This window comes from Diabrotica virgifera, chromosome 7 (assembly GCF_917563875.1).
Source record: "Diabrotica virgifera virgifera chromosome 7, PGI_DIABVI_V3a".
Lineage (NCBI taxonomy): Eukaryota > Metazoa > Arthropoda > Insecta > Coleoptera > Chrysomelidae > Diabrotica > Diabrotica virgifera.
In genome coordinates, this window is record NC_065449.1 from 34346532 (window position 1) to 34374153 (window position 27622).

At 32.5% G+C, this 27622-nt stretch overlaps 1 protein-coding gene across 2 annotated transcripts in view; it reads left to right on the forward strand.

Moving 5' to 3' along the window:
• The window catches only part of LOC114326465 (protein still life, isoforms C/SIF type 2), a 684303-nt gene that overhangs the window by 447120 nt on the left and 209561 nt on the right, over positions 1–27622 (forward strand). For both annotated transcript variants that reach the window (XM_050656785.1, XM_028274852.2), the window contains one exon: positions 13086–13286. In XM_050656785.1, the coding sequence (XP_050512742.1) occupies positions 13086–13286 (201 nt within the window). The remainder of the gene's footprint in view (positions 1–13085; positions 13287–27622) is intronic.

Consider the following 27622-nt stretch of genomic DNA (forward strand, 5'->3'; position numbering starts at 1 on the left):
CGTCTTCGCACTATGCTACTAACACGGTGTCATCAGCGTAACAGAGTATTTTTATCTCTTTATCGCCCATTTTTTACCCTCTTTTTTCTTCACTTGTTTTATCATTGCATCCAGCGTTATGTTTAACAGTAGAGGGCTTAGTGAATCTCCTTGCTTGATTCCTGTGTTTGCTTCTATATGGGTTCTGTTATTATTCCATTGACTTCATTTCTATTTTATTTCGTACATAAAGGTTTTCTATCAGTTTTATAATATCCAATGGTAAATTTTTGTCATATAGTAGGTGTATCACGTCTTTTAATTGTATTCTATCAAACGCTTTCTCTAGGTATATAAAACAGAAAAACCCTCGCTTGTTATACTCTAATGATTTCTCCGCTATTTGTTTTATCACAAAAACTGCATCGTCATGATCTTCCCCTTCTAAATCCTTGTTGTTCAACCGATATATTTATGCACGCCATTATTTTCTTCATCAGTATTTTTGTTGGGAGTTTCAGTATAGTGCTCCGTAAATTAATCCCTCTATAATTACTGGGGTCTGCCCTATCACTTTTTTTAAATAACGCTATCATCTAAGTGGTACTCCATTCTTCTAGAATTCTTCCTGTATTTATTATTTTACTTATCAGGATATTCAGTTCTTTGTGAAGTCTCTCTCCTCCGTATTTTAAAAGTTCATTAGCTATTCCATCTTTCCCTGGTGCTTTTCGATTTTTCATCTGTTTTAAGGCGTTCGTTATCTTCCTCTTTAATTTCTGTTTGCTCATCCGATTCTAATCCTGGTTTTCCAGTTCTTCATGATTAGCTGTTTGATACAGGTTTTCTAGGTAAGTTGTCCATGTATTTGTATCAATATGTTTTACTTCTACTATCAATTCCTTCATCTCTGCTGTTTGACCTCTTATCATTTTCCACATTTCCTTTTGCATCCCGTATAAGTCGTGCTCCATCTCTTTTGAAAATGCTTACCATTGTTCTGTTTTCTTCCTTCTTACTATTGAGTTTAACTCATTTCAAACTCTTTTATATTCTTCACATATGTTTGTCTCGTTCTTTTGAATTTGTATTCTAGCTAGATTTTCTTTTTTTTTTGGCATTTTATTTTTATTTCTTCACAGATCCATGGGGTGTTCTCCTTTTCTTTCGTATATGTTTACTTATCTTACGATCTCCAAATGCGTCCGTTGCTGCCATTTTGATATTATCTCTAATCTTCCTCCAAATTTCTTCTATGTCTTCATCTGGTGTTATGTAGTTTTCGTTCAGTACTTTTTGCAGTCTTCTCTGGTATAAATCTCGTGTTGACAAGTCTTGTAGCTGTTTTACCTTTATTCTTGTCTCAAATTCAATAGGGTCTTTTTTCCTGTTTTTTTGTAGATGTATTCTGATTTTTCCAAGTACTAGGTTGTGATCACTTCCGATATTAGCTGCACTTAAACATCTTATATCTAGTACTTGAGAATGATGGATGTTTCTGTTTGTCAATATATAATCAATATCGGATCTGTGTGCTCTTGTATTTTTGAATGTATATTTTTCTTGATCTTTGTGTCTGAAGAACGTATTGTTTATTCGAAATTCGTTCTGAGAGCAAAAGTTAATAAGTAGTTCCTAAAGAGTTTACAATAAATTATTCATAATTGATTAACTTCTTGTGAATAAAACTGGATAATCGTCTATCTTGGTAAGACAATATACACTCACTCCGCTCAACTTAATGAAAAATATCTCTCATAAACAATGGGATGTCGACGTCCAAACTCTTATGACTGTTCACTGAAATTTGGGTTTCAACCTGAGATACAGTCGGAAAAATGAAAGAATACCCATGAACGAACATATAAAACACGCTGTATTTTCCTGTCATCATGTCGCAAAGAAAATTGCCCAGCGCAAGTACATGTAATAATAATTATTACATGTACCTGTGCTGGCCAATTTTTTGTGTGACACGGTGACAGGAAAATACAGCGTGTTTTTTATGTTCGTTCATGGGTATTCTTTCATTTTTTCTACTGTACAATACGCTAAAGTGTTACGTTTGGCTTGTTCTCTTGTATGTAATGAAAGCATGGATAATAAAGGCCAGCTCCACTAACAAACTTGAAGTCTTTGAAATGAGGTGCCTGCACCGAATGCTTAAAATATCATGGACATATTTAGGGACATATTGCGAGGAGAACGATATACTTGTCGGCAACTGGAACTCGAAGGAAATATAGAGGGTAAGAGAGGTCTAGAAAAGATGTCATGGCTGATTAATATTCGCCAAATGATATTAATGAAATTACTCTTAATAGAATAATGTAATCGTGACTATCTAATATCTCACCTGACAATACAATGCACGGTGGACGTCTACGCAAAAATACACGGCACCTTTAAGAAGTAAAGTTAATAATAAATAATTCAATAATTATACTTAGTCACTATTTTCCCCCTAACTCGGAAAATATCAACGGCACGAAAAAACTTGGAAGAAATTGTTGGAAATCGCGATTGCAACCATTCGTGAGTCCTTACCATTTTTCTCTCGAAGAGTTTAAAGTGGCCGAGCGGGTTACTAAGTCAATTTCATTTAAGTAAATACGTTTGCAATATATCCAAACAAAATATACAATTATCAGAAGAGACTGTAATTAACGAAAATAACTACCTATTTTTTTATCGAGATTATGAGGCAAATAAGAAATGTACAATATCTAAAATCACCGAGTGAGTATTTTTCTCGTTAAATAAATTTTTTATTAAATAAATTATATTATTATACATATATATTATATAAAATTGTTAAATAAACTTTAGAATATTTAATGATTTGTTTCAAGAATTCAAATTAGAAGACAAATTACAACTACAAAATTAATCTTGCTAATTTAAAAACGAGTTTAGAAAGTAATACATAGGTACACTCCAATAATTATTTTAAAGATTGCCATTGTTATCGTTGAATGAGAACTAAAATTTAAATGCATCAAAAGAATTAAATAATTTTTATTTTAATCCGATCGACCCGACCGACCCCAAATTCCGATAACCAAAGCTACCTGAATACGTCTCATCGTTGTCTCAGGTAAATTCAATCTCGCACCTAGAAAGCTGCTAACGCCATCTATTTCTAAAACCACTGGTGTCGTACATAAACGCTCATTTAGTTTCGTATCTTCCAGTATATTTATCAGTCAACGATTATATTGTGTCGTAACATGTGCAGAAAGGTACTAATTTCTGGGTACGAGGGTAAGGTTGCGGTACGAGCGCAAGCGAGTGCCATACTTCAAACGAGTAAGAAATTACCTTTCTGTACGTGTTACACACTATACTTTTCTACAACCACATATTTTGCTTAAACTAAAAATCACAATTTCTCATCAAAGATTTATTATAACAATAAATTATAAATTTTAAACTGGGTTTAATTAATACGAATCAATTTAAATTCCTTATACCTAAACAAATTACACAAAAATCAGTTAAAAAATTAATGCACTACCTTAATTTCTTTGAATTTAATAGTTATTTATGATATAAATGTTAAAAGTACACGTTTAAGGCACGCATGTGAAAGTTTGCAGAATGAACGAAGCGAGTTCTGCAATTCACATGAGTGCCTTAAAAATGTACTTTTTAACACGCATATCATACAATATTTTTTCTACAAACGTAATTACAGGACAATATCTACAAAATCTTCTACTTGAACTTGACTGACATTCCATTTTTATATTTTTTTGACATTACATCTAAATGGCCTATACGGTCAATACGAACTGCAGTGCCATAAAATTTTTAAAGCACTAGCGCCTTAAAGTAGCATTTTTAACGCTAGTATGGAGTGCTAAAAATTGCATTTTTAACACGGTTGTAGAAAAACTATTTTAAATAATTATTACAAAATAATGTCACATTTGACGTTATACTAATGCAGTAACGGATTTCCACAAAACCTACTTCATTCGACGTATCTTGCTGAGGTTGCTAAATCCTTATTGGTTAGTTGATAATTATAAAATATTTATTAAGAATAAAATTGTAAAATAAAACAGTTGTACAATCCATAATTTAATTTCTATTCGATAATTAAGTATAATAATTGTCTTACAGCTTATATTTGTCTACACTTTAACCACAGATGTAAACAGAATATATAACCTTACTCAGAATGAGGTAGTATAGTGTGCAGAAAAGTGACGTTTCTGTGCCGGAAAGTTTGTGCAGATGAGAAATTTCCGGCACAGAAACGTCACTTTTCTGCACACTTGTCATATATCTTATACTTTGAGAAAATATCAACTTTGTTAACAAAAAACTGTGCAGAATAGTGCATTTAGAATAGTGGTTGTAGAAAAAAACTATTATTCTATGGACTAAAGATAATAATTAAACATTATATATTGAAAATAAAAAATTAAAAACGGCAAAACACCTGGAACTGATGAAATATGTATCTGCAAAAGTCTAGAAGTGTGGAGCTGAGAATCTAGTGAAGCAAGTATATAAGATTATAACAAGATTATATGAAGGAGAACAAATACATGAGGAATGGAATATCGGTTTGCTGTGTTCACTACAGCTTGAATATGTCAATTAAAGAGGAATAACACTAGACCACATTTTCATAATTTGGGTTAAAATGTTACTCAGTTGTTTAGTTCTGAACTGCTTATAAGTTTTTCAAGGTTAATATTAAAAAATCAAGTGTATCGCCCTCTCTCAGTCCTCTATTTGTACTGAATTATTCAGAGTAGGTATTTTGGATATGTACCTTACATGTGAGTTTTGACATTGCCAATTCATATTTCTTTTAATTAGATTAACCCCTTAAACGTATATATTTTTCAGGTATTTGCATTTAAATGTCGTTTTATTTAACTTTTTTCAAAGGATTTTAGTAGAGCGCTGTAGGGGAGAGTTGGATAAAACGGGATAGTCGGGTAAAACGGGATACCTAGCCTAGAGACCCAACTAGTGCTGCTATCAATCGGACAACGACGAAAACTTGTATTCAGTCGTCATTTTAACATTTTCAGTTCGATTTACCTCGATGTCATTATTTGATGAAAAGTTGTTGTGTTTAGAATTGTTTAACTCTATGTTTTTGGTACTTTGTACTTTTAAGTGCGTTGTTTCCTACATTATATTGCCTACATATCTAAACATATAATTCCGGTGACTAATACATTTAATTAAGCACTTATTATCGAATATTCTCATGTGTAGTCTATCTAATTTTACTTTCACGTTTAGTCAGGAGCCATTTTTGTTTTGAAAAATGTCCGAGTTGGACAAAACGGGACACTTATAAGTTGGATAAAATGGGATAGAATTTTTTATGTTCCGTTTTATCCACCTATTTATTTGTTGACCTATTAATTTTTTAAATAGCGATGAAGCGTGTTCTCATACTGCAGAGGAGAACAACATATTTTTATGTGACTTTTGTTCTGATCTACGTACCTAGTCCTAAATAAAAGATCTTATTTCCCATTTTGCAATAAAACAAAAAAAAAGGCCTATTTTTAAGTTTTTAACTACTGAAGATATTGTTTTTTCAAAGGTAAATTTTGCTTTGCAGTCTTATATCTACTTAAATATACTTTTTAGATAATTTTGTGCAAAAAATTAAATATTGTGAACCTATCCCGTTTTGTACAACCGTGGTATGCTAAAACGGGATGTGCAGGACTTTAATAAATATTTTTTTTACTATTTTCCAGTCATTAAAAATAGCTAAAAATATGTTTTTTGTGTGCTTCAATAAATGTTATACCTACAAAAAATAATAATATGATAATTTCTTTAACATTTTTTCCGTAATAAAAATAAACAAGAATGGTATCCCGTTTTGTCCACCTCTCCCCTACTGCTCAGGTATTTCTTAAATTGACTTATGCCAGTCTTATTTTCACTGGCTCAAATGTGCCTAAATATGATTTCACTCCTCGGTCAAAATCCGTATAAAGGACTCTAATATATTATTAATACATTTCGCAACCCTGAACTATCTTTTACCAGAATAGAAGTAACCAGACACATTACATTTTCTAGTTTCTACCTAAAACCCACACTCTCATAAACAAATCCGCCCTTTATGGGTACTTCTGAACACAAAAGCATGTCTAAAATTACGGCGGCCACGCCTTTTAAGAACATGATCCTAAAAGATCTCTAAAGTAGAGTGAAAGTTTCTCATAATAAATTTTCCAGAATGTGTCCCAGTTGGAAGTTCCGAGAACTAAAGTTTGCTGAAAAGAAATGACTGTGCTACCTATAGTTCTCTTTTTAAAAATTAAAGTTTTCTTAGATAATTCCCAATTTAAAGTTTATTTGAATAGCAATATGAGAAATAACAAAAACTTCTTATTGTTAATGTTTCATTTTCTGTAACTTACATATTTATATTATATGCATCCACATTATACTTAGACTTATTAGACTTTTATTTTAACGCCATTTCCAACTAGTTTTATTAACGACATACCTCTCGCCAAAATTAAGCTGCATTTCTCATTTCCCATTAAATAATTTATGACAATGATTCAATGAAAATTTCCCAAACACGCATTGACCTAAATCATCCGCGGGAGTGTGAAGGGTGGGGAATGTTGGGGGGTGTGCTGGCTGCAAAAGAGCGAAAACGGATTAATTATTTTTGGGCTTCCGGTTTAATTCTCTGTTTTGGCAGAGAATATGGGAAATTATCTTTAAAAGGTTTATTGAAATTAATCATACTAATGAATTCAAAGCTTCCACTTGAAATTTTACAGCTACATGGATAATTAGGTCCGTAGAGTAAGGAGCACTGTGTAGGACAAGGATAATGCCGTTATATCGCAACCGGAAATTGAAAGGATAAAAAATTAGGTATTTTGGATTAAAAAGGGACCTCGATTAATCATTAATTTGTTTTCTGTGTCTTTGTCATATTTGAGAAAAGTTTAAAGTTTATTTTGTTATTTAGAAACTAAAATACATGGTGGTCGAAACAGATATTATCAGCAAGGCCGTACCTATCATTGAAGCAACCGGGGCCCCCGACCAAGGGGGGCCCGTGCATAGATTTTAACAAGGAAAATAAAAATATGTATTTTAAAAGCCGATCCCAACGAAATATTTTCAAATGACACAATTTTAAAAAGACCGCAACATACTTTTAATTTTTCACTGGGGAAATTAGTCTTTTAGATTAAATTGCAATTGGAACAGAACAGGGCCCCTGAGGCCTGAGCTAAGCTGGGGCCCCCGAGACCCTAAGATACAAATTTAAATTATTACTTAAGAAATTAGTTATTTCGGCGTAATAAAACCTAAAATGCCATTGGAAGTGGGGGGCCCGGGCTAAGCTGGGGCCCCCGAGACCTTTCGTAAACATATAAATTGTGACTGAGAAAATTAGCTATTTTGGCGAAATAAAAAATAAAATGCAACCGGAATAGGGACCCCAGGTCCCAGCTTCTTTGTCTTAATTAATTTACCACAGACCACGTCATCTTGGTACGTGAAAGGAACTACATATTGAAAAGAAAGTTATACATAAAATAAAATGAGCACATTAGCATCAGTCCCACCAGTACACTGACCAGCTTCACTGAGTGTTCTCGGCTTACACTGCAGTAGCTTAAGGCACCTTAAGGTGCTTTTAAATTAAAGTGAACACGGATGAAGGAACGAATTCGAAGGTGTTCGCTTGGTTATTCGTTCGGTACAAAGTAAGACCATTTACATTGTAGCGAACGAACGCATTCGTTGATAGTCCGTCCGCAATGTCAGATACAGATGAAGCTGTAATCATTAGCGCTGCTAATTTTATAGTTATTGCAGGACATGCTGAAAAAAAAGAAAGAAGAGGGTGTGGTGTTCACATAGGAGAGAAAATTCGCTTTCAAGGGGTTAAATATCAAACATTTTTCCGGACCCCCCTTGCGCTGGGGGTAAATTCCCCAGACCTCCCGGTAGGGGGCCCCCAGATCACATTTGTCTCGGGGTCCCCAACATAGTAGTTACGGCCCTGATTATCAAGAACTATAACATTTTTAAAAACCTATCGACAGGTTAATTTTTGATTAGACACATTTTTTTGATTCCCTTGCTTTCAAAAATAAGATCATTGACCAACCTGAGCTTAGTATTCCTTGTTATTGCTCGGTCTTCTCATATTTGAATCAATTTAACTGTTTTGGGTTTATTAACTCTGGAGTTCCGCAAGGTAGTGTTCTCGGGCCGCTGCTTTTCTCACTCAATACAGCCGATATACCAGAGTCTCATAATACTACGATCGCTTCCTTTGCTGATGACGTAGCAATACTAACTGTAAATGAAGATCCCATACAAGCCTCAACAAGACCTGCAACACCATCTGGACATACTCAGTGAATGATACACAAAATGGCGAACAAAAGTAACAAAACAAAATCATCCCAAATAACGTTTACCAACCGCCACAACACGTGCCCACCTGTAAGAATTGAAAATGTACGAATACCAACGGCAACAGATGCTAAATACCTTGGCTTCCATCTTGACCAACGTCTAACTTGGAAGAAACATATCCAGACCAAAAGAACACAGATAGACTTGAAATTCCGGCAAATGTATTGGCTCCTTGGGCGCAGATCAAAACTCAACATCCAAAACAAAATTCTTCTGTACAAAGCAATACTCAAACGTATTTGGTACTACGGACTACACCTCTGGGACTGTGCAAATTCAACATCACTAAATATCATCCAAAGATTTCAGTCTAAATTTCTAAGATCAATAGTGGATGCACCATGTTACGTAAGTAATCAAACACTTCACGAAGACTTAAATATACCTTTCATCAGAGAAGAAATCCATCGAGCCACGAAGTCACAAAATGAGCGTACCATTCACCATGAAAATGAGTTAGTAAGGGAATTATTCCATAATGGCCCTGCCACAAGGAGACTAGATAGGACCTGGCCTCAGGACCTATTTTGAAACTTAAACATAAATAGAATAAGATGAGACATCATTGGAAGTCTCTTCTTCATGCCCAAAAACATGGAACAAATTTACTTAATACTCTTTTAATGATGTATATTGTAAATAAACATAATTACATAAAAAAACTGTTTTGGGTTTGGCCACTGCTAGTCTAAGCTTAATTGCAGAAGAACTATCGCCATTGATGGTTATCAGGTAGCCTAATAAGAGATAGAGGGATATAGAGATAGAGGGTAGGCGTGGCCCGGGAAGCAGAAATCATCCTGGCTTAGGAACCTCACTCTGCCAAAAGTATGGAATGAGCACCACGACACAATTTAGATTAACTATGGATAAAGTAAAAATCATGCGACTGATCGCCAATGTTCTGGGAGGATAAGGCACTTAAAGAAGAAGAACGAATTCCAAGTATACAATCTACTATTTCAAAATTCACCTCTTGATGTATGTGCGGTAGACTTTTATTTGAAAAACAAAATATTCGTTTCGTTTTGATTCAATTCGAGTCTCTTACCATCCCCTAACACCTGGTGTTTCGGAATCTATCCCTTGTCAAAGAGGCTTTACAAGAAGACTGAATTGCACCATAACGAAACGAAAAATAACTGCAGATATTAAAATATTTGCAGCGGAGTGTGGTTAGACTGTCCTCTAACGGAGAATGACGAAATGAGTGAAAATAATTTCGACCACGAGTCAGTAATCTTTTAATCGAGATACAGTAGTACCAAGCGGCACCGCTAGGAGAACACTCCAATAATGCGTCGCAGATTACTTTAATGAAACGTAGTCATTTGTACTCTTAAACCGAGTAAAGTATAACAAAAAACAAAATAATATTTTCGTTTTGATTCAATTCGAGTCTCTTGCCATTCCCTGACAAGGGATAGATTCCGAAACACCAGGTGTCAGGGGATGGCAAGAGACTCGAATTGAATCAAAACGAAACGATTATTTTGTTTTTTTGTTATACCTTACTCGGTTTAAGAGTACAAATAACCACGTTGAAGTGTTCTCCTAGCTGCGCCGCTTGGTACTACTGTATCTTGATTAACAAATTACTGACTCGTGGTCGAAATTATTTTCACTCATTTCGTCATTCCCCGTTAAAGGACAGTCTAACCACACTCCGCTGCAAATATTTTAATATCTGCAGTTATTTTTCGTTTCGTTATGGTGCAATTCAGTCTTCTTATAAAGCCTATTTGACAAGGGATAGATTCCGAAACACCAGGTGTCAGGGGATGGCGAGAGACTCGAATTGAATCAAAACGAAACGATTATTTTGTTTTTTGTTATAACTACCTTACTCGGTTTAAGAGTACAAATGACCACGTTTCATTAAAGTAATCTGCGGCGTATTATTGGAGTGTTCTCCTAGCGGCGCCGCTTGGTACTACTGTATCTCGGTTAAGAAATTACTGACTCGTGGTCGAAATTATTTTTACTCATTTAGACTTTTATTTGCCCTGTCTATGGTCATTATTTTTGTTTTTCCGGTGTTGATCTGAATTCCAAATTCTTTGCTTATCCGACTTAGTCGTTCGGTTATAATTATTATTTGCAAGTCATTCGCCACTAGTATAAGTGTGTCTTCTACGTATCGCAGGTTGCTGATTTTCCTGCCTCCGATATTGATTCCTCCATCCAATTCGATTGGAATGGAAAAATTTCAAAAAGTTTTAAAAAGCTTTTGTAAGCGGAAAATGCTCAGCTATGAATTATATGCTTTACACAATTTTACAGTAGGTAGTTTCCTCTTCAATTCATTCATTTGTTTATAAGCATTTACAAATCATATCAATCTTTTGCAATTGAAATAAAGTATTAATCAAATTCAAATTCAACTTTATATAAAATGTGCATGCAAAATATTTATGCTTGAAATTAGTAGGTATTCAGATGAATAATTCGTGAGACTAAATCTCTTTCATATATTATACAGAGTGTAACAAAAATACAGGTCATAAATTTAATCACATATTCTGGGACCAAAAATAGTTCGATTGAACCAAACTTACCTTTGTACAAATGTGCACATAAAAAAAGTTACAGCCCTTTGAAGTTACAAAATTAAAATCGATTTTTTCCAATATATCGAAAACTATTAGAGATATTTTATGGAAAATAGACATGTGGCATTCTAATAGTAGTAGTATCTTAAGAAAAAATTATAGTGAAATTTGGACACCCCATAAAAATTTTATGGGGGTTTTGTTCTTTTAAACCCCCCAAACTTTTGTGTACGTTCCAATTTAATTATTATTGTAGTACCATTAGTTAAACACAATATTTTAAAAACTTTTTTGCCTCTTAGTACTTTTTCGAAAAGTCAGTTTTTATCGAGATATTTTGAATAAAATTTGTCAAATCCACCACATATTTGTATATGGCTAAGTACGATTATGGAGACTTAATAATATGAAAATTTATTTATGATTTTCATTTTTAGGTATATTTTGAACCATATTAAAAAAGAAGTAATATCTCGATAAAAAGTGCCTTCTCGAAAAAATACAAAGAGGCAAAAAAGTTTTAAAAACACTGTGTTTAACTAATGGTACCGCAGTAAAATTTTAACTGGAACATACACAAACATTTAGGGGGTTTAAATGAACAAAACCACCATAAAATTTTTATGTAAACATATTAAAAAAGAAGCCACAACTCGATAAAAACTGCCTTATCAAAAAAATACTAAGAGGCAAAAAAGTTTTAGAAATATTGAATTTAACTAATAGTACCACAATAATAATTTAAATGGAACGTACACAAAAGTTTGGGGGGTTTAAGGGGACAAAACTCCCATAAAATTTTTATGGGGTGCACAAATTTCACTATAATTCTTTTTTAAGATGCCATAAGAATGCCACACGTCCATTTTCAATAAAAAATCTCCAATAATTTTCGATATATTCGAAAAATCAATTTTCATTTTGTATCTTCAAAGGGCTGTAACTTTTTTTATGTGCATATTTGTACTAAGGTAAATTAGGTTCATTCGAACTATTTTTGGTCTCAGAATATGTGATTTAATTTATGACCTTTATTTTCGTTACACCCTGTATTTTCTATTATTAGTAATATATGATTTTATTTTATACTATCAATTTGCTTATTCTCATACCAATCAAAAATATTGAAGAGTGAGGTTATACTCATATAAAAGTGACCAAGTATATATTATATTATATAAAATATGCAACTGCTACGAATATACCACAGATTCGAATAATAATTGTTGGAATAATCAATAGTATGTACTGAAATATAAGTACAGGGTGTAACGAAAACAAACCAGAAGCATTATCAGAAACTGCAATAATATTTTTGAAAAACCCAGCAAAGGAGAACATATTTTTCCGGTATTTTTGATTATTTGTCTTTTACCTCAGGGTAATAATAACCCCAACATATTAATGGCAATATGGGGCAAATAAGATATCGCAAAATTTTTAAATTCGGTCTAATACTTTATAGGATATTGATTATGTTCAAAATAAGAGAGCTAAAAGGAACTATAACGTTAACGGGATTTTATTATCTCATATGGTCAATGGACCTCTATATTTAAAAAAACGCGGAGTGCTACCATTTAAATGGGTGCGTTTTTAAGAAAGGGGTGAATTAGTCCATAGGCACAGGGTGAATTAGGGTGAGTTCTATGCACCTTTGGTACAAACACGTCTACAGGAAAATTGTTCCAGGTTAAATTTAATATCGAAATATTACATCTTAAAGTCAAAAATTTGTTTTACATTATACATTACATTATAACTTTAATGGAATACGTCCACCGATAATAGCTAGTTCCTATTTATTAGATTCATTGGCAGTAGGTACAAATTTATGCATATAATTTTTCGGAAACGAATAGAACTGGGATTGATTATTTCGTGTTGTATTTTTACAATACATAAGAATTTGGTAAAAGTGGGCAACCAGTTATTCAGCCACGTACTAGGGGTAAACAGAATTCAGGTATTTTTGTAAATTATAATAATTTGAATCTCGAGTAGTTGATAATTATATTTTTTACTAATTAAAATAAAAACAGTCGTAGGAAAAGTACAGTATTCTACTCGCATGTAAAATATACTATTATTTTCTTTCAGTCGCTACTGACACACGTGTCTCGAGCAACGAAAAACACTCTGAACAAACTGGGAGTCTTTACAGTCTCATCTTTCCATGCGTTCATCTGCGCCAGAAGTCCATCTCTCCTGAATAACTTACTCGCCGGTAGAGGAGCTACGAAGAGAAGACCTCCGATGCTTAGCAGATCTAACAGCGGATCTAGCAGAAGATCTCTACAAGTAAGTATAAACTTTGCTATTTAAATATATAAAAGGAAGTTTCGTGTGAGAGATAGAATAGGGTAAAACATAAGACAACATAACATTGTTTAATTTGAAGCTGGCGTTTCTTGTGTTAGCGGAAAATTCAACCCAAACCAGTATCTGAGTTAGATCTGGATGGTGTGGTGACAGTTATTATATTATATCCAAAGACATTATATCCAAAATTTATACATTAATACAGACAGTTTAATATTTAACAAATCAATGCTTATGTACTTTCTTCAACTCGTATATAGCCTAGTAAATGAACGGGAAATGCGGCGATACCGTGTAATTTTCAGGGGCAACTCCGAATTGCATGAAAATTTGGATTTAGGTTCTACTTACCCTCCACTTCAAAGTTGAAATTGTGTTGTGGGTTGCTTTTACTTGGGGGGTGACATTCACCCCTTCTCGGGGGTGAAAAACATACGTTCAAGATAAGACCGGAAATGGATAAATTGACTGATTTTAAGCAACTTTTGTTCTACAGAGTTTTTTACGTAAGTCAATACTTTTCGAGTTATTTGCCATTGAAAATGTTGATTTTTCGACAAAAAAACTACGTTTTCAGACGGTATCAAAAGTAGATATTTTATCAAAAAAAATATTCTTAGCAAAAGTGTAGCTTATAAAAAACAAAAAAATATGGTGTATGAGTAAAGTCTATCAATCAAGAAAAACAAAGTTGTAGCTCATGAAAAATACGTTCTTATTCGTCTAATTCCAAATCGAATATTTCAAGGTGAAATCACCGAAAAATTAAGCACTTTTCGGGAAAAACCCATTCAAACTTTTTTAAAGTGTTTATAAAAAGCTTTATTTTAATTGTTAACAAAAGTTTTTAGCATTAAAAATAAGCGAGTTACGCTCAAAATAAATTTGGCCCTCTTTTTTTTGTAAAAAATCATTAAAATCTCCCCGTGTTTAGCTCCCCAAATGAAATTAATCGCTACCGCTTTACAAACAATTTACTTACCTATCTATTTTTTATATGATCTGTCAGTCTCACCGGTTTAAACTGTTTGTTTTTGAAAGGGTTATAGTTGAAAAAGCTTGAATGGGTCACTAATCACGAGTGTATGCAAATTTTGAACAGCCATATCTTAACCAATTTTTGTCTTACTGAGAAACAAAATCAAACTAGCATATTTATAATAGCAAAACCTATATTTTTTACTGTTTCAGATTTTTTTTATCACTAATACTTTTTAAGTTATTTTGAAAAAAGAAAATTTTTCAAAAATTTTTAGAAAATTTTTTTAATATAAAAACAATTTTTTTTTAAAATAAGCACTTCAAACCAATCAAACTTAAAGATCATATAAACAATACACATACAGGTAAAATAAATGGTAAAGCGGTAACGATTAAATTCATTTAGGGTGCTAAATAGAGGGAGGTTTTCACGATTTTTTTTTACCAAAAAAGGGGCCAACTTTTCTTTTCAGTGTAACTCGTTTATTTTTGGTGCTGGAAACTTTTGTAAAAAACAAATAGTAAACTTTTTTAGATACTTTAAAAATGTTAATAAGGTTTTCCCGAAAAGTGCTTCCTTCTTCGGTGATTTCGCGTTGAATTATTCGATTTGGAGTTAGACGAATAAGAACGTATTTTTCATGAGCTACAACTTTGCTTCTACTCAATTTGTAGACTTGACTGGTACACCATATTTTTCGTTTTTTTGTAAGCTACACTTTTGCTAAAAATATTTTTTTCGATAAAATATGTACTTTTTAAGTTTTTTGCGAAAAACTGTCTGAAAACGTAGTTTTTTTGTCGAAAAATCAACATTTTAAATCGCGAATAACTCGAAAAGTATTGACTTACGTAAAAAACTTTATAGAACAAAAGGTGCTTAAATTCAGTCAATTTATCCATTTCCGGTCTTATCTTGAACGTATGTTTTTCACCCCCGAGAAGGGGTGACTGTCACCCCCCAAATAAAAGCAACCAACGGCACAATTTCATCTTTGAAGTGGAGTGTAAGTAGAACCTAAATCCAAATTTTCATGCAATTCGGAGTTGCCCCTGGAAATTACACTCCAAAACGGTCATTTATTGGGCTAATATCTTTGAATAAAATATTTCATCATTATATGTTACATTTTTTCCTAAGCCAGAGCTGCATATCAAGTTTATCCGTAAGCTATTTCCGGAAATTCTCTAAACTCATGTCGTCATTATGATCACCGGATTTAGGTAGGTGTGTCAACCTTAAATACGAATCCTTAGATAATTCGTTATACTTACCAGATGCAACAATAATTAATCTTTGTCCTTTGAAAATTGGCTTCTTCAAACCGCTACAAATGTTATCACTTCAACTGTATTTCTTTACGCAATACCAATGCAAGTATCGGAATAGTCCGGTTGTAGATATATTGAATTACATTCTCAGGTTTTGAAGCCAAGATATTGTTCTTATCCCTGGTCCTTTTTTTTCTGAAGAATAAGTTGCAACAAACCATATCTCTGTTAATTGAGCATAACATCGCCAAGATATTCTAGTTTGCGCTCTTTGATTGTGATAATAATCTCGGATTTCTTGTCCATTCTACGTAGCTTCTCAATATTAGTCATAAGATCAACTCATAAAATTCTTAAAATGTGTCTGTAACACCACACACCTTATACCTATCGCTAAGCATGTTAATATTAATATTTTTACTTATGTAATGATTTGATATATTTTGCCACGAATTTGTGTCCTTCATAAATATCTGGTTAAGATTTATTGGCGCCAATTTATCTTTACAGACTCATAGCACTCAGTATTTCTTGGTTTTTTTTCAAATTGTGTTTTTGGTCAAACTGTTATCTATCAGTTATTCGTATTCATACCACCCACAAGAACTAGTTTTGATGGGAAATAAGCCACACTTTTGCTACAAAAATGATTTTATTAACGTTATGATGCCCAAATCGGGTGTCGTTGTCAAAATACAAAAAATATTAATGGGCGTCGAAACGTTAATAAAATCATTTTTTTAGTAAAAGTGTGGCTTCACTCAACGAAAAAGGTACGTAATATTAATAAAAATGTTAATTCAGACAACAAAACCAATACTTAAAATTTGTCCAATTCTTGGTTTTATTGGAACAACAAAGCGATGTTCATCAATTCATTATTTTCGTTGATCCAATGTATTACGTTTATTGAGTGGATCAACATCCATTTATTAATATATACTTAATACTTTCATTACGTAAACCATAATATCACTTTATTGATATTACGAACACTGTTCACTGAGCCAACGGACACTATTCATTGAAACAACAACCGACGAAGACTATTCGTTGTGTCAATAACAGTGTTATTTCTCCTAAGGTATACTGCTGAATGCATCCAATAAATTTCGTTTATTTCTACAATTATTTCCGTTTATTCTTGCAATTAATTCCGTTCATTCCCACAATAAATACGGTTATTCTTACAAGCAATTATATTCATTCCTACAATCAGTTTCGTTCATTCGTACTATGAACGTATTTTATATTAATAATTACTGAATGCATTAGCTCAATATATGATATTAATTATATTGATTAATAATAATTTTGCAAATCCCCTTTTTTGTCCTAAAACTAATGGACTTTACACTGTGTGATTTCTCATATGATTTCACTTATACAGTGCACTGGAATATGTGTGACCCCCCCCCCCCCAACCCTTATTAAATTAACTTATTTATTTTGAGCACATAAGCAAAACGCTCAGACTGGTCGATTTTTAAAATAATCAAAGTATATTGTAACATCAATGTTTCGAACTTTACGATATCCCTCTCAGGTGACAGACACAACTTTGATTTTTTTATATGAGAAAGTACATCATGTAACAGCTTATTTAAAAGCGTTTGAAATAGTGATTCCAAAAATGTATAACACTTTAATCCTTTTTGAAAGCGCAGGTTCAAAGTTTCGATTAAATGCTTTTTAAACATATTCATTTTTTTTGGAATCCTAAGAAAATTAATAAGTATTTTTGAAAAATTTAAACGCAGAATAAAAGATTACATTATTACCGAGGGCTGAAAGTCCCTTAGAATAAACAAAAAGTTTCTTTTGCATAGTATCTTTGAAATTAAAAATCATACTAAATTTTCTCTTTTCACCCCTGTGACTTATTAAAATAATAATTATAGAAGTTCTCAGGGACTTCAGACCCTCGATAATAATGTAATATTTTATTCTGCGTTTAAATTTTTCAAAAATAGTAATTAGTTTTCTCAGGATTCGAAAAAAATTAATACGATAATAGACACACGAAAACTTCCTTCCAGTACGGACTACACTTGGAAACGAAATGAAATTATTCGGTACTTCAGCAAATAATTCTCTTTTGGACAATGGTAACACAGAGAAGCTCGGGGTATCACGATAAGGAAAAGCCGTTACATTTCATATGGACAAGCAAAACATTTATTGTTTCAACCACTGCGTTTATTGCTACCATGAACGCATTGATTGTGGTTATTAAACGCAGTAGTAGATTGATTAATGCATTCGTTGTCGCAACAACCAGTTTACATCTACGGAGTAATCAAATATTACTCTATATTAACAACATTTGTACATTGTTTTAATGAAATCTGTACCTTGTCACGATAAACCAAGATAATTGCTTATCATCTACGAAATCAAGAAAGTAGTTTGCTGTCATTATTTATTAAATATACGAAACTAACTTATTGGCTGAATAAATTGAGTGTTATTGATTAATGTACTCTAGTTATTTTCACAATTATTATTCAATCATTGTGACAATAACCAAATACATTGATCAATGTCTAAAAGTTCGTTGAAACCAAAAATTAAATTGTTACAACGAAATACTATTCAATAATCACTGTTAATCAATATTACGAACTAATTTTTTTTGAGTGTATTTCCCATCAAAACTAGTTAATTTCAAAAATGCCACAAGAAAATAGCTTCAGAACAAAACCCACAAGGACGCTCCCGAGAATGAGCGATGATGCCTTCGTATTGTTCTTGTGCTAAAACGGGCTTATTACCACCTAAAGTCACTTAATTTTATTGTCCACGTTAATCTAATGGTCGTTACACAGATCCACCGGTTAAATCTTTTTTTGGCCGTTACAATCTTATGCAGGTACTAAACAAAGACTTACGACATTTAGGCTTGGTTGCACCAACATATCTTAAGCTTAAGACGTGCGTTAAGCTCAGCTTACGAAACATACGCGTTGTACCATTAAGTCTTAAGCGTCGTTTAAACACAACGATAAGTCACAGCAACTAGTTGTGATGACAAGTTGAAACGCTGTTTAGACGCTGCAATTCAATGCGATACCACTTTCAACCCAACTCCAACTTTGATAAGTTGTGCGATGCACCGTTTACACACAATGATAAGTTGCAACAACTCGATTGACCTTGATAAGTTGTTTGATTTACCGCTGTGTTTAAACGACCCTTTAGATCAATTTTCAGCTTGCCACAATTGACTGCCGCGTGGATTAAAATGATAATAATCGAAAATTATGATGCAATGTAAGTGAGACTTAAAGCGGCCCTACGTATAAGCTAAGCTGAACTAAGCTAAAGCATAAGATTTGTTAGTGCATTAATGCCTGGTTGCACCAACAGATCTTAAGTTCCAGATTAGTTAAGCTCTACTTATAAATAGGGCCTCCTTGAGTATCACTTACGTTGCACCATAATTTTAGATTCTTGCCTTATTATTAGTTATATCTATTATTATATTATGGTATTCTTATTGTAATATATTATAATTATATTATATTAATTCTTATGATATTCTCGACTTAAGCTTAAGATCTGTTGGTGCAACCGGGCATTAATGCTGTATAATTTAATTTACAGAATTTTAATATTGGACTACGCAATGCGTTTTAATATATTTGCTTAGCTATACTTTTACAAAAACCCTTTTTGTCGTATAAAAAAACTTTGTCAAAATATATTGTGGGTAACATTTTTTGTGTAGAGTATCTCGCTATTTTTTAGTTGCTCTCTCCATTAAGCCAATAAAAAAGCGACGACAGCAGAAAATAAATTAATACCGAACACTTAAGAATGCACGAGGAAGCTGCCTTGGAATTTATATTCCGCAGGACCGATCATAAATAAAAATCCTAAAATGTCTCTGCATGCAACCGAGAATATGCTTCGACTTTGTGGCAAAAAAATAAATTGTAACTAAGCCACTGATAGCGTCGTAATTTACGACTTTCCAGAGAATTACCATAATGGAGGCAGAAAGTCTCAAGGGTCTTATGTTTAAAATCGTAGATAAAAGTGGATAAAGCTCTTTGAATGAGTAGAAGACAAATTAAAAAATTAAGGAAACTTATCTAAGCATATTTTTGTCAAATTGCTTGTTCACAAATCTTCAAAGTTTTAATAAAATAAGAGAAATTTAAATAGATCTCTGAGAGTTACTAATCTTATACACATACTAGGGAGGTCCGATAAGTACTTAGCCTTCAAAAGAAAAACGAAAATTTTGGAAAAGTGGTGATGTATTTCTGAATGTAGTCTTCCTTTAATTCGATAGACTTGATTAACTATTTATATGGGAAATAAGCCACAATTAAATTGAAAAAATAATTTTATTAACGTTTCGACGCCCAAATCGGGTGTCGTTGTCAAAATACAAAATACTTCTAAATTAAACAAAAATGTTGTTGCTAAGTAAAAAATTTCTTCTAATAATTTATTTAATCTAAATCATTTATATTGGCAATTCAGACATATATTATACATTTTAAAGTAGAAGATTTTAAAATTATATCGCCAATATTTATGAGTTGCGTTCCTGGGACGACTTTACTAAAATATAGTTCATTCGATTACATGAAATCAATCCCAACTCAAGAATATCCGTCACAAAAAAATCATAGCATGTGATCTGTCTTTAAAAAGACAACCAAACGCAACGATGACAGTAAAATTCTTGCGTTAGAGATTCCACAGTAAATCACGAGAGAAAACCAGGAAAAAACCTCGTGATACTATCCCGACATCGTAAGTATTTGGTCCTACATTTAATTTACTTTCAAAAACTAATATCAAATTCTGACCTTAATATGTTTAAATTATAAATAATATTAACAATACATAGATATACAATAAGTAATACTAAAATATAAAATATGTACTAACTCGATATGTTATTGACTTACTAATCGTGGTATTGTCTTTCTATTGACTTCCTCTTTCAGTATGGGTAACCACATCCTACTGCATTCTACCGAGGAATTTACGACACAATTGGTTTCATTTAGCATAATTAGAGCCGCTTCTTTGATTTTTCTCTTTTTACTATCTGATTCTTTCAGGACTATACTTGAATCTCTCCACTGAACTCCATGTTCATTATATTAGAATTTTAAAGTCAAAAGGCAGATATCGAGCACTGAATTTAATTAAATCTTGCCCAAGTATACTTTCGCTCACAAGAGCATCCTCAGGGGCATCTGAAATAAGTAAAGAAAACGCCATTGTAGAAGAGGAAAAAAGGTTACAGACTTCGACAAAAAATCGAAGGTGATATGATAAAAAATACAAAAACGTTTCTAGACTTACTTCGTCAATAAAAAGAAGGTATCCTCGAATGCCATTTAATTATTATAGATCATTTTGGTGGCAAACTTAAATTAACAACTAACTACACACTGAACAAGGGACAAACATATAAATTAAATTGCCAGTAGGTTCTACATTTTAAACATGGAGGCAGAACGAAGAATGAAGCAATGAAGTATTACTTTTTCTTGACGTAAATGATCAAGTGATGGCTGACAGATGACAACTTGGTGAGACTATGATTGTGTAATATGTACAGTCACTACACATTGGGCTGTACATTCAAAAAACTGTAAACGATCAAAGGCCTCAAGCAAGACAAAACAGTATCAGTAGCAAACGGTGAAATGAGAGGTTATTAAAATGTTTTGTTAAAATATTTATTTGTAGTTAAAAGTGAAAGCCAGTTACCACATTCAAACTTGTCAGAGGTGGGCTAAGATGTTGGTTGGCGACAATGTTTCTAGACATAGAGATTGGATGTGGCACTGCTTGAAATATGAAGATTAGTGGGTTGCATACTCTGTAGTACTAATTAAGTGTCAGCTGTTGAAAAAATTTTTTTTGAAATTGACTTATTGAAATGGACTGAGTAAAATTTGAGATTTAGAAAACTTAATGAAATATGAAATATTATACTACTGTTGAGTCAAACTTGAAGTCAATGATCGGAATACAAGATTGAAGTGTCAAGCATAATCCAAGATCAAATGAAAACAGCTAGGGCCATCTAAATATATGATGTTAATGAAATATTAAAATTCCAAAAAAGGGTATATGTATATAAGTTTTAATTAAGTCCAGCTGTGAAACAATTGACCTCAAATGAGCTTGGCTAACATGTAATGTGTTATGGATGGTACAAATTTAAAGAGATGTAAAACTATTAATGAATATAGACTCAGTGCTGGAAAACCTATACAGCCGTGCTGGGACCCCTGCGAGGTGATGCTGTAACAAAGTTTTTAAAAATTGGTTTTTTAGTGCAATTTAAATTGATTTGAGTGTTAAGGCAATGTGTTATCCCATGCGTGTTGACATACATATTTGAGATCTATCAAATTCTCTATTTTTAATATAACACTGATGTTCACTTATTCTAACGTTTAATGGTCTTGATGTCTCACCTAAATAAAATTGTTGGCAATCACAAGGTATTTTATAAATGTAATCCTTTGTTCCTTCTTGTTCATTGTTAGGTTTAGTTTTAGATAGAATAGATCTAAATGTGTTTGTTGTTTTGAATGTTGTTGAAATGTTGAATCTATTTCCTATTGTTTTAAGTTTCTCGGATAGTTCTTTTATATATTATGGTATTGATATTTTCATCGTATTATTTCTTGTGAATGTTGTAGGATCCCGTTTTAAGTTGTTCTGTTCCATTTGATCCAATCTTGACAATTCCTTATTTATAAACGATAAAGGATAATCATTTTTTAATAAAACAGATGTTAACAATTGTTTTTCTTCTAAAAATTAATTTTTGTTAGAACAAGTAATTTTGGCTCTATAATATAAAGATTTAATGATTCCCTTTTTAACGTTAATGTTGTGATTTGATTTGTAATTGAGATATACCCTATTCCACGAACATACGCCTGTTTTGGATTACTTCGACAACGAATATTTTACTGTGCAAAATAAGAAGAACGAAAGTAAATTGCAAATTACATTGTTGTTTCTTGGAGTAATTATTAGCACCATTTACTTTCGTACTTCTTATGTTGCACAGTAAAATATTCGTTGTCGAAGTAATCCAAAACAGGCGTATGTTCGTGGAATGGCCCATATCTGATGGTGTGTGTTGGTTTTCTATACACTTGAGTCTCATATTCATTACCCTTCTTTGAGACTAAAACATCGAGGAAAGGCAAAGTGTTATTGTATTCCTTTTCCATTGTAAATTTTATTGCCTTTTCTTCATCCGATTATTGTAGTTGAACAGCCAAAAAGTTCACCAGACCCTAATAGTTTTAAACCTGCCAGCTTCCTAGATAGCTGGTCAGCAATGCGGTTATCTTTTTGTCCGTTCTGTCCATTCACCCACCTTAGGATGATGGATGTCGTTACCATCCAAAGCTTGGTCTAGTGACCCATATCATTCCATTACCAACCCTGATGTGATATGTGGTCTATTCAGGGTTAGTACACTTGTCTGTTGTCGATGCAGATTATTATGGTTTTACTGGCTATACCTTTTTGGCTTATCTCTTTTGCGGCTATGGGATACTAGCCAGTTTCGCCTGAACTACACTGGCGTTTTTGCCCATACCTCACTTTGTACTTAGGTTCAGTGATCTGTAGTATATCCCGCATGCTAAGCCTTCTCCCATTTTGAAGCCATCGGCGTATATGCAATACGCATTTGCCACATTTGACTTACTATGTTGTCTTGTTTTGATTTTGTAGGGTTTGTCGTATACAAACCTAGGTTTAATGGAGTCGCAGCTCTCCCCGCCAGAAACGAAATTTCAATTTTTCTCTTCTTACATTAAGGTTTGCTCCGCTAAGCGCAATCGCATCATTATCGTCAGCGCCACTTCTTTGATATTATTGTCCCTGACCTCTTTTCTTATTCTTTTTCGTAATGCCTTATTAAGTTCCTTTTATTCTAGAGAATTTCTATCCATACAGTTGCTGTCCTTAATCATATGTGGTGTTTCTGCCTTTACTTTATTATTTTTTAATTTCGGCTTTTTACCGGTTGTTTTAATCGCAGTGTTTATACTCGTTCTTATTAGTGCAGTAACTGCAGGCGGATATGAGCTATTACCTCCGATTTCGTTAAACCTCCATCGATTTGCATGAAAGTTGGTGAGTGGTTAGAGGGTATTTCAAGGAACAAAGGTGACATGGTGCCAACTTGCGCTTTTACCTTGGGGGTGGATGCCACCCCTTCTCGTGCGTGAAAATTATTTTATTAAAAATAACCCAAAATTCGATAGAGGGACAAATTCTAAGTAAAATTTGTTATATAAAGTTATTAAATTAAATTAAAATTTTTTGAGTTATTAAAGATCAAAAAGTTTAATTTTTCGTGAGAAAAATGCATGTTTTTAACCGATTTTTCATAAATAATTCAAAAACTATAAGTTTTTCAAAAAAGTTATTCTTACCAAAATTGAAGCTAATAAAAAATGAGATAAATTCCTTGCTAGAAAAACCTATTAATGTTAACTAAAAGTGAGTTATAGGTAATCGAATGTATATTCTTTTCGGCGAGTACACAAATCTAAGTATTCAAGCTTAGATAACGGGAAAATTATGCATTTTATAACATAAGCTTATTAAACATTTGTCAAAGTACTTAGAAAGATTTATCAAATGAGCCCCAGACCAAGTTAATAGCATTAAAATTTATTCTACAAAATTTTTTCAAAATTTATCTTTAAAAATTTTTTCCAAAAAATGTTATTGTCTTTTTTTAATAACTCCGTTAATTTTTACGGTATCAGGTTTTCCTAAAAACCATTTGAAAGACAATTCCAAGAACTATTAAACGGCGTTAAACTTTTTTTAAACCTCTTACATTTTTAAAAGTAAAAGAATAAATGGCCCCGGTTACATGGTTCTCGCAGCAAAATTTAACCTTTAAACGTTTCTATCTCGGTTATTTTTTAACCTACATAAATAGTAAGCAAGGTAAAATATTTGATACAGAAAAACAAAAATTTGGTTGTATATCATTTTTTACGTATATTGAGTATTTTTGGAGTTATTATCAAAATAAAATTTAAAATTACGATAACTTTAAAAATTCTGATTTTTTTAAATTATATCTTTTTTTAAATAATATGCATTCTAAACCGGTAAAAAATGTTGAAAACATTACTTATGCTAATATAAAGAAATTATTGTAAGGATTACTATAAATTTAAATTTTTCTGGAAATGGCATATATTTCATTTTTTATTTGTTTCTAAAAAATTCGAAAGGGTTCTCTTATTTTCATCATAACTTGCTTAATTTTGACGCTATTAACTTCTTCTGGAGTTTATTTGATAGGTATTCCGCAGTACTTTGACAAGTAGTGTTAAATAGGTATATTTTATAAAATGCATCGTTTTCCCGTTATTTAAGCTTGAATACTTAGATTTGCATACTCATCGAAAAAAATATACCTTCAATTACCCATAACTCACTTTGAATTAACATTATTGTAGTTCTTTAAATGAGAAGTGTATTAAATTTTTTATTATCTTCAATTTTGGTAATTACAACTTTTTTGTAAAAGCTTATAGTTTTTGAGTTATACGTGAAAACCCGCTTTAGAACATGCACTTGTTAACGAAAAAATAAAATCGTTGATCTTTAATAATTCAAAATTTATTGATTTATGTTAATAACTTTATATAACAAATTTTGCTTAGAATTTAACCCTTTATCCATTTTTGGTATTATTTTTAATAAAATAATTTTCACCCACTATATGGGGTGGCATCCACCCCCAGTATAAAAGCGCAAGTTGGCATCATGTCACCTTTATTCCTTGAGGTATCCTCTAACTACTTACCAAATTTCATAAAAATCGATGTAGGTTCTACGAGGTAAAAACCTTCAGTGACTGCACTATATTGTTTCTTATAGATTATTATTGTTTTTTTTTTAATTGGCCTATTGATTTAGGTTGGGGGTCCGGTCCTGATAAGGAAAGAGTAAACACGCAGTGAAACTAGCTCCTAGCAAAATTCAATTTTAGTAGTGTTAACAAAAATAATTTTAGAAGTAAATTATCATAATAGTAAAGTTAAAGTGCAGTAGTGCAGTGGGAGTAAAGGCAGAGCTAAACGTAAGTCGTTGCATGCTTTTTCAAAACTTAAAATCTGCAAATAAATAAAAATTACATTGCCATATCGTTATCAGTAAATTTCTGCTAATTAGGTTAAAGATAAGGAAAAGTTGATATTGGTTTCAAAACCTGATTATAATAGCCTGAAAGAAACAGAGTCGGCTTGGAAAAAATAAGCAGAAATTATAAAATTTGAAATAATTAAATTATTTTATAAAGTATAGGCAATTAAGACTAGTTAATTGAATAAAGGATAAAAGAGGTAGATTGTTGATGTAGATAAGGTTAGCTCGTGCATCGGTCGTGGGTTGGATTGAGTAGGCTCAGGATTGCGGTGTGCGGGACGCCTGATCTATATCTAGCAAACACAGCGGAAGAACTTATCCTGCTAAAAGTTAAAATTTAATTAACAACGACAAACATAGCTTAAACGAATGAGCAACAGAAGAGATAAACCGGAACACGAAAACTCATTCGACGAGGAGGAAGTCTTTAAAAGAAGCAAATCAACGACAAGAACACCACCAAAGGACAACAAAGAAGAGCAAGAAAAACAAGAAATGGAAGAAATAAAGAAAATGTTAAAAGAAATGAACGAGGATATCAAAACACAAATAAAAGAACTGAAAACGGAATTGAAGGAAGAAAATGAGGAGATTAGAAATAACATAAGGGAGGTTAAAGAAGAATTAAAACAAAACAACGAAGAAATAAAAAACATAAAACAAGAAATAGAAAATATGAAGAATGAATGGGCAAAGGAGAGGAAAGAGTTAAAACAAGAGAATAAAATGCTCAAAGCAGAAAACAAAAAGATAACAGAGGATCTATCTGATCTTAAACGATCAATGGAAAGGCTAGACAAGGAAAAAAGAAAAAATAACCTAATCATAAGCGGATTAATTATAGACAGTGAAGATCCAATAGCTCTAAAACAAGAAATGACAAACATGCTAGAAAACCATCTAGGAATTAAGACCGATATCAAGAGAGCACAAAAAATTGGCACAGAAACCTGCCTAGTCGAATTAGGAAATGAAGAAGAAAAAGTAGCCATACTACGAAATAAAAGCAAGCTAAAAGAAGTAAAGCATAAGAAAATATGGATTACAGAAGACCTCACAAAAAGAGAGCAACAGAAAGCGAAAGCCTTAAGAGATATAAGCAGAGAGATGAGAGAAAAAGGGAAAATAGTAAAAATGGGATATAATAAAATTACAGTAGACGGAAGGGAATGGAGATGGAACCAGAAAGAAGAAAAGGTAATGGAAATAGCGACTCCAAAAAACTAACACAGTCACACGGAAGAAACGACGTAGGGACCATCCGAGGAACAGGGAGAGAAGATATTGCAAGTGAACAGGACACTAACAAAAAATGTATAGAATTAAGTAGTGATAAGTTTAGAAATAGGAAAATAAATATTAATTATTATAATAGTAATATGATTGGTGGTGGGAATAATAATTTTAGGAATAGTATTAAAAATCAAAACAAAAAGAAACAAAAAAGAAAACAGAAAATAATGAAAATATGCACCTGGAACGTAAGAACAATGTTAACTGCAGGAAAAATGGAAGAGATAGCAGGAGAACTGAAAAGATACGGTATAAACGTAGCTGCCATACAAGAGACCAGATGGAAAGGAAGCGGCGAATTAGAAAACAAAAACCTCAGCCTCAAATACTCAGGGAGCGAAAGACAAGGGCAATACGGAGTAGCATTTATGATACTCGGAGATGTAAGGCAAAAAATACTACAATTTAGACCGATAAGTAACAGACTTGCATACTTGCGCATAGAAGCAAAGCCAAGCAATTTGTCACTACTAAACGTATATGCGCCTACAGAAAATGCGAACAGAGAAGAAAAAGAAAAATGGTACGATGATATAGAGGAAGAAATAGAAAAGATACCCAAAGAAGACACGATCATGGTACTG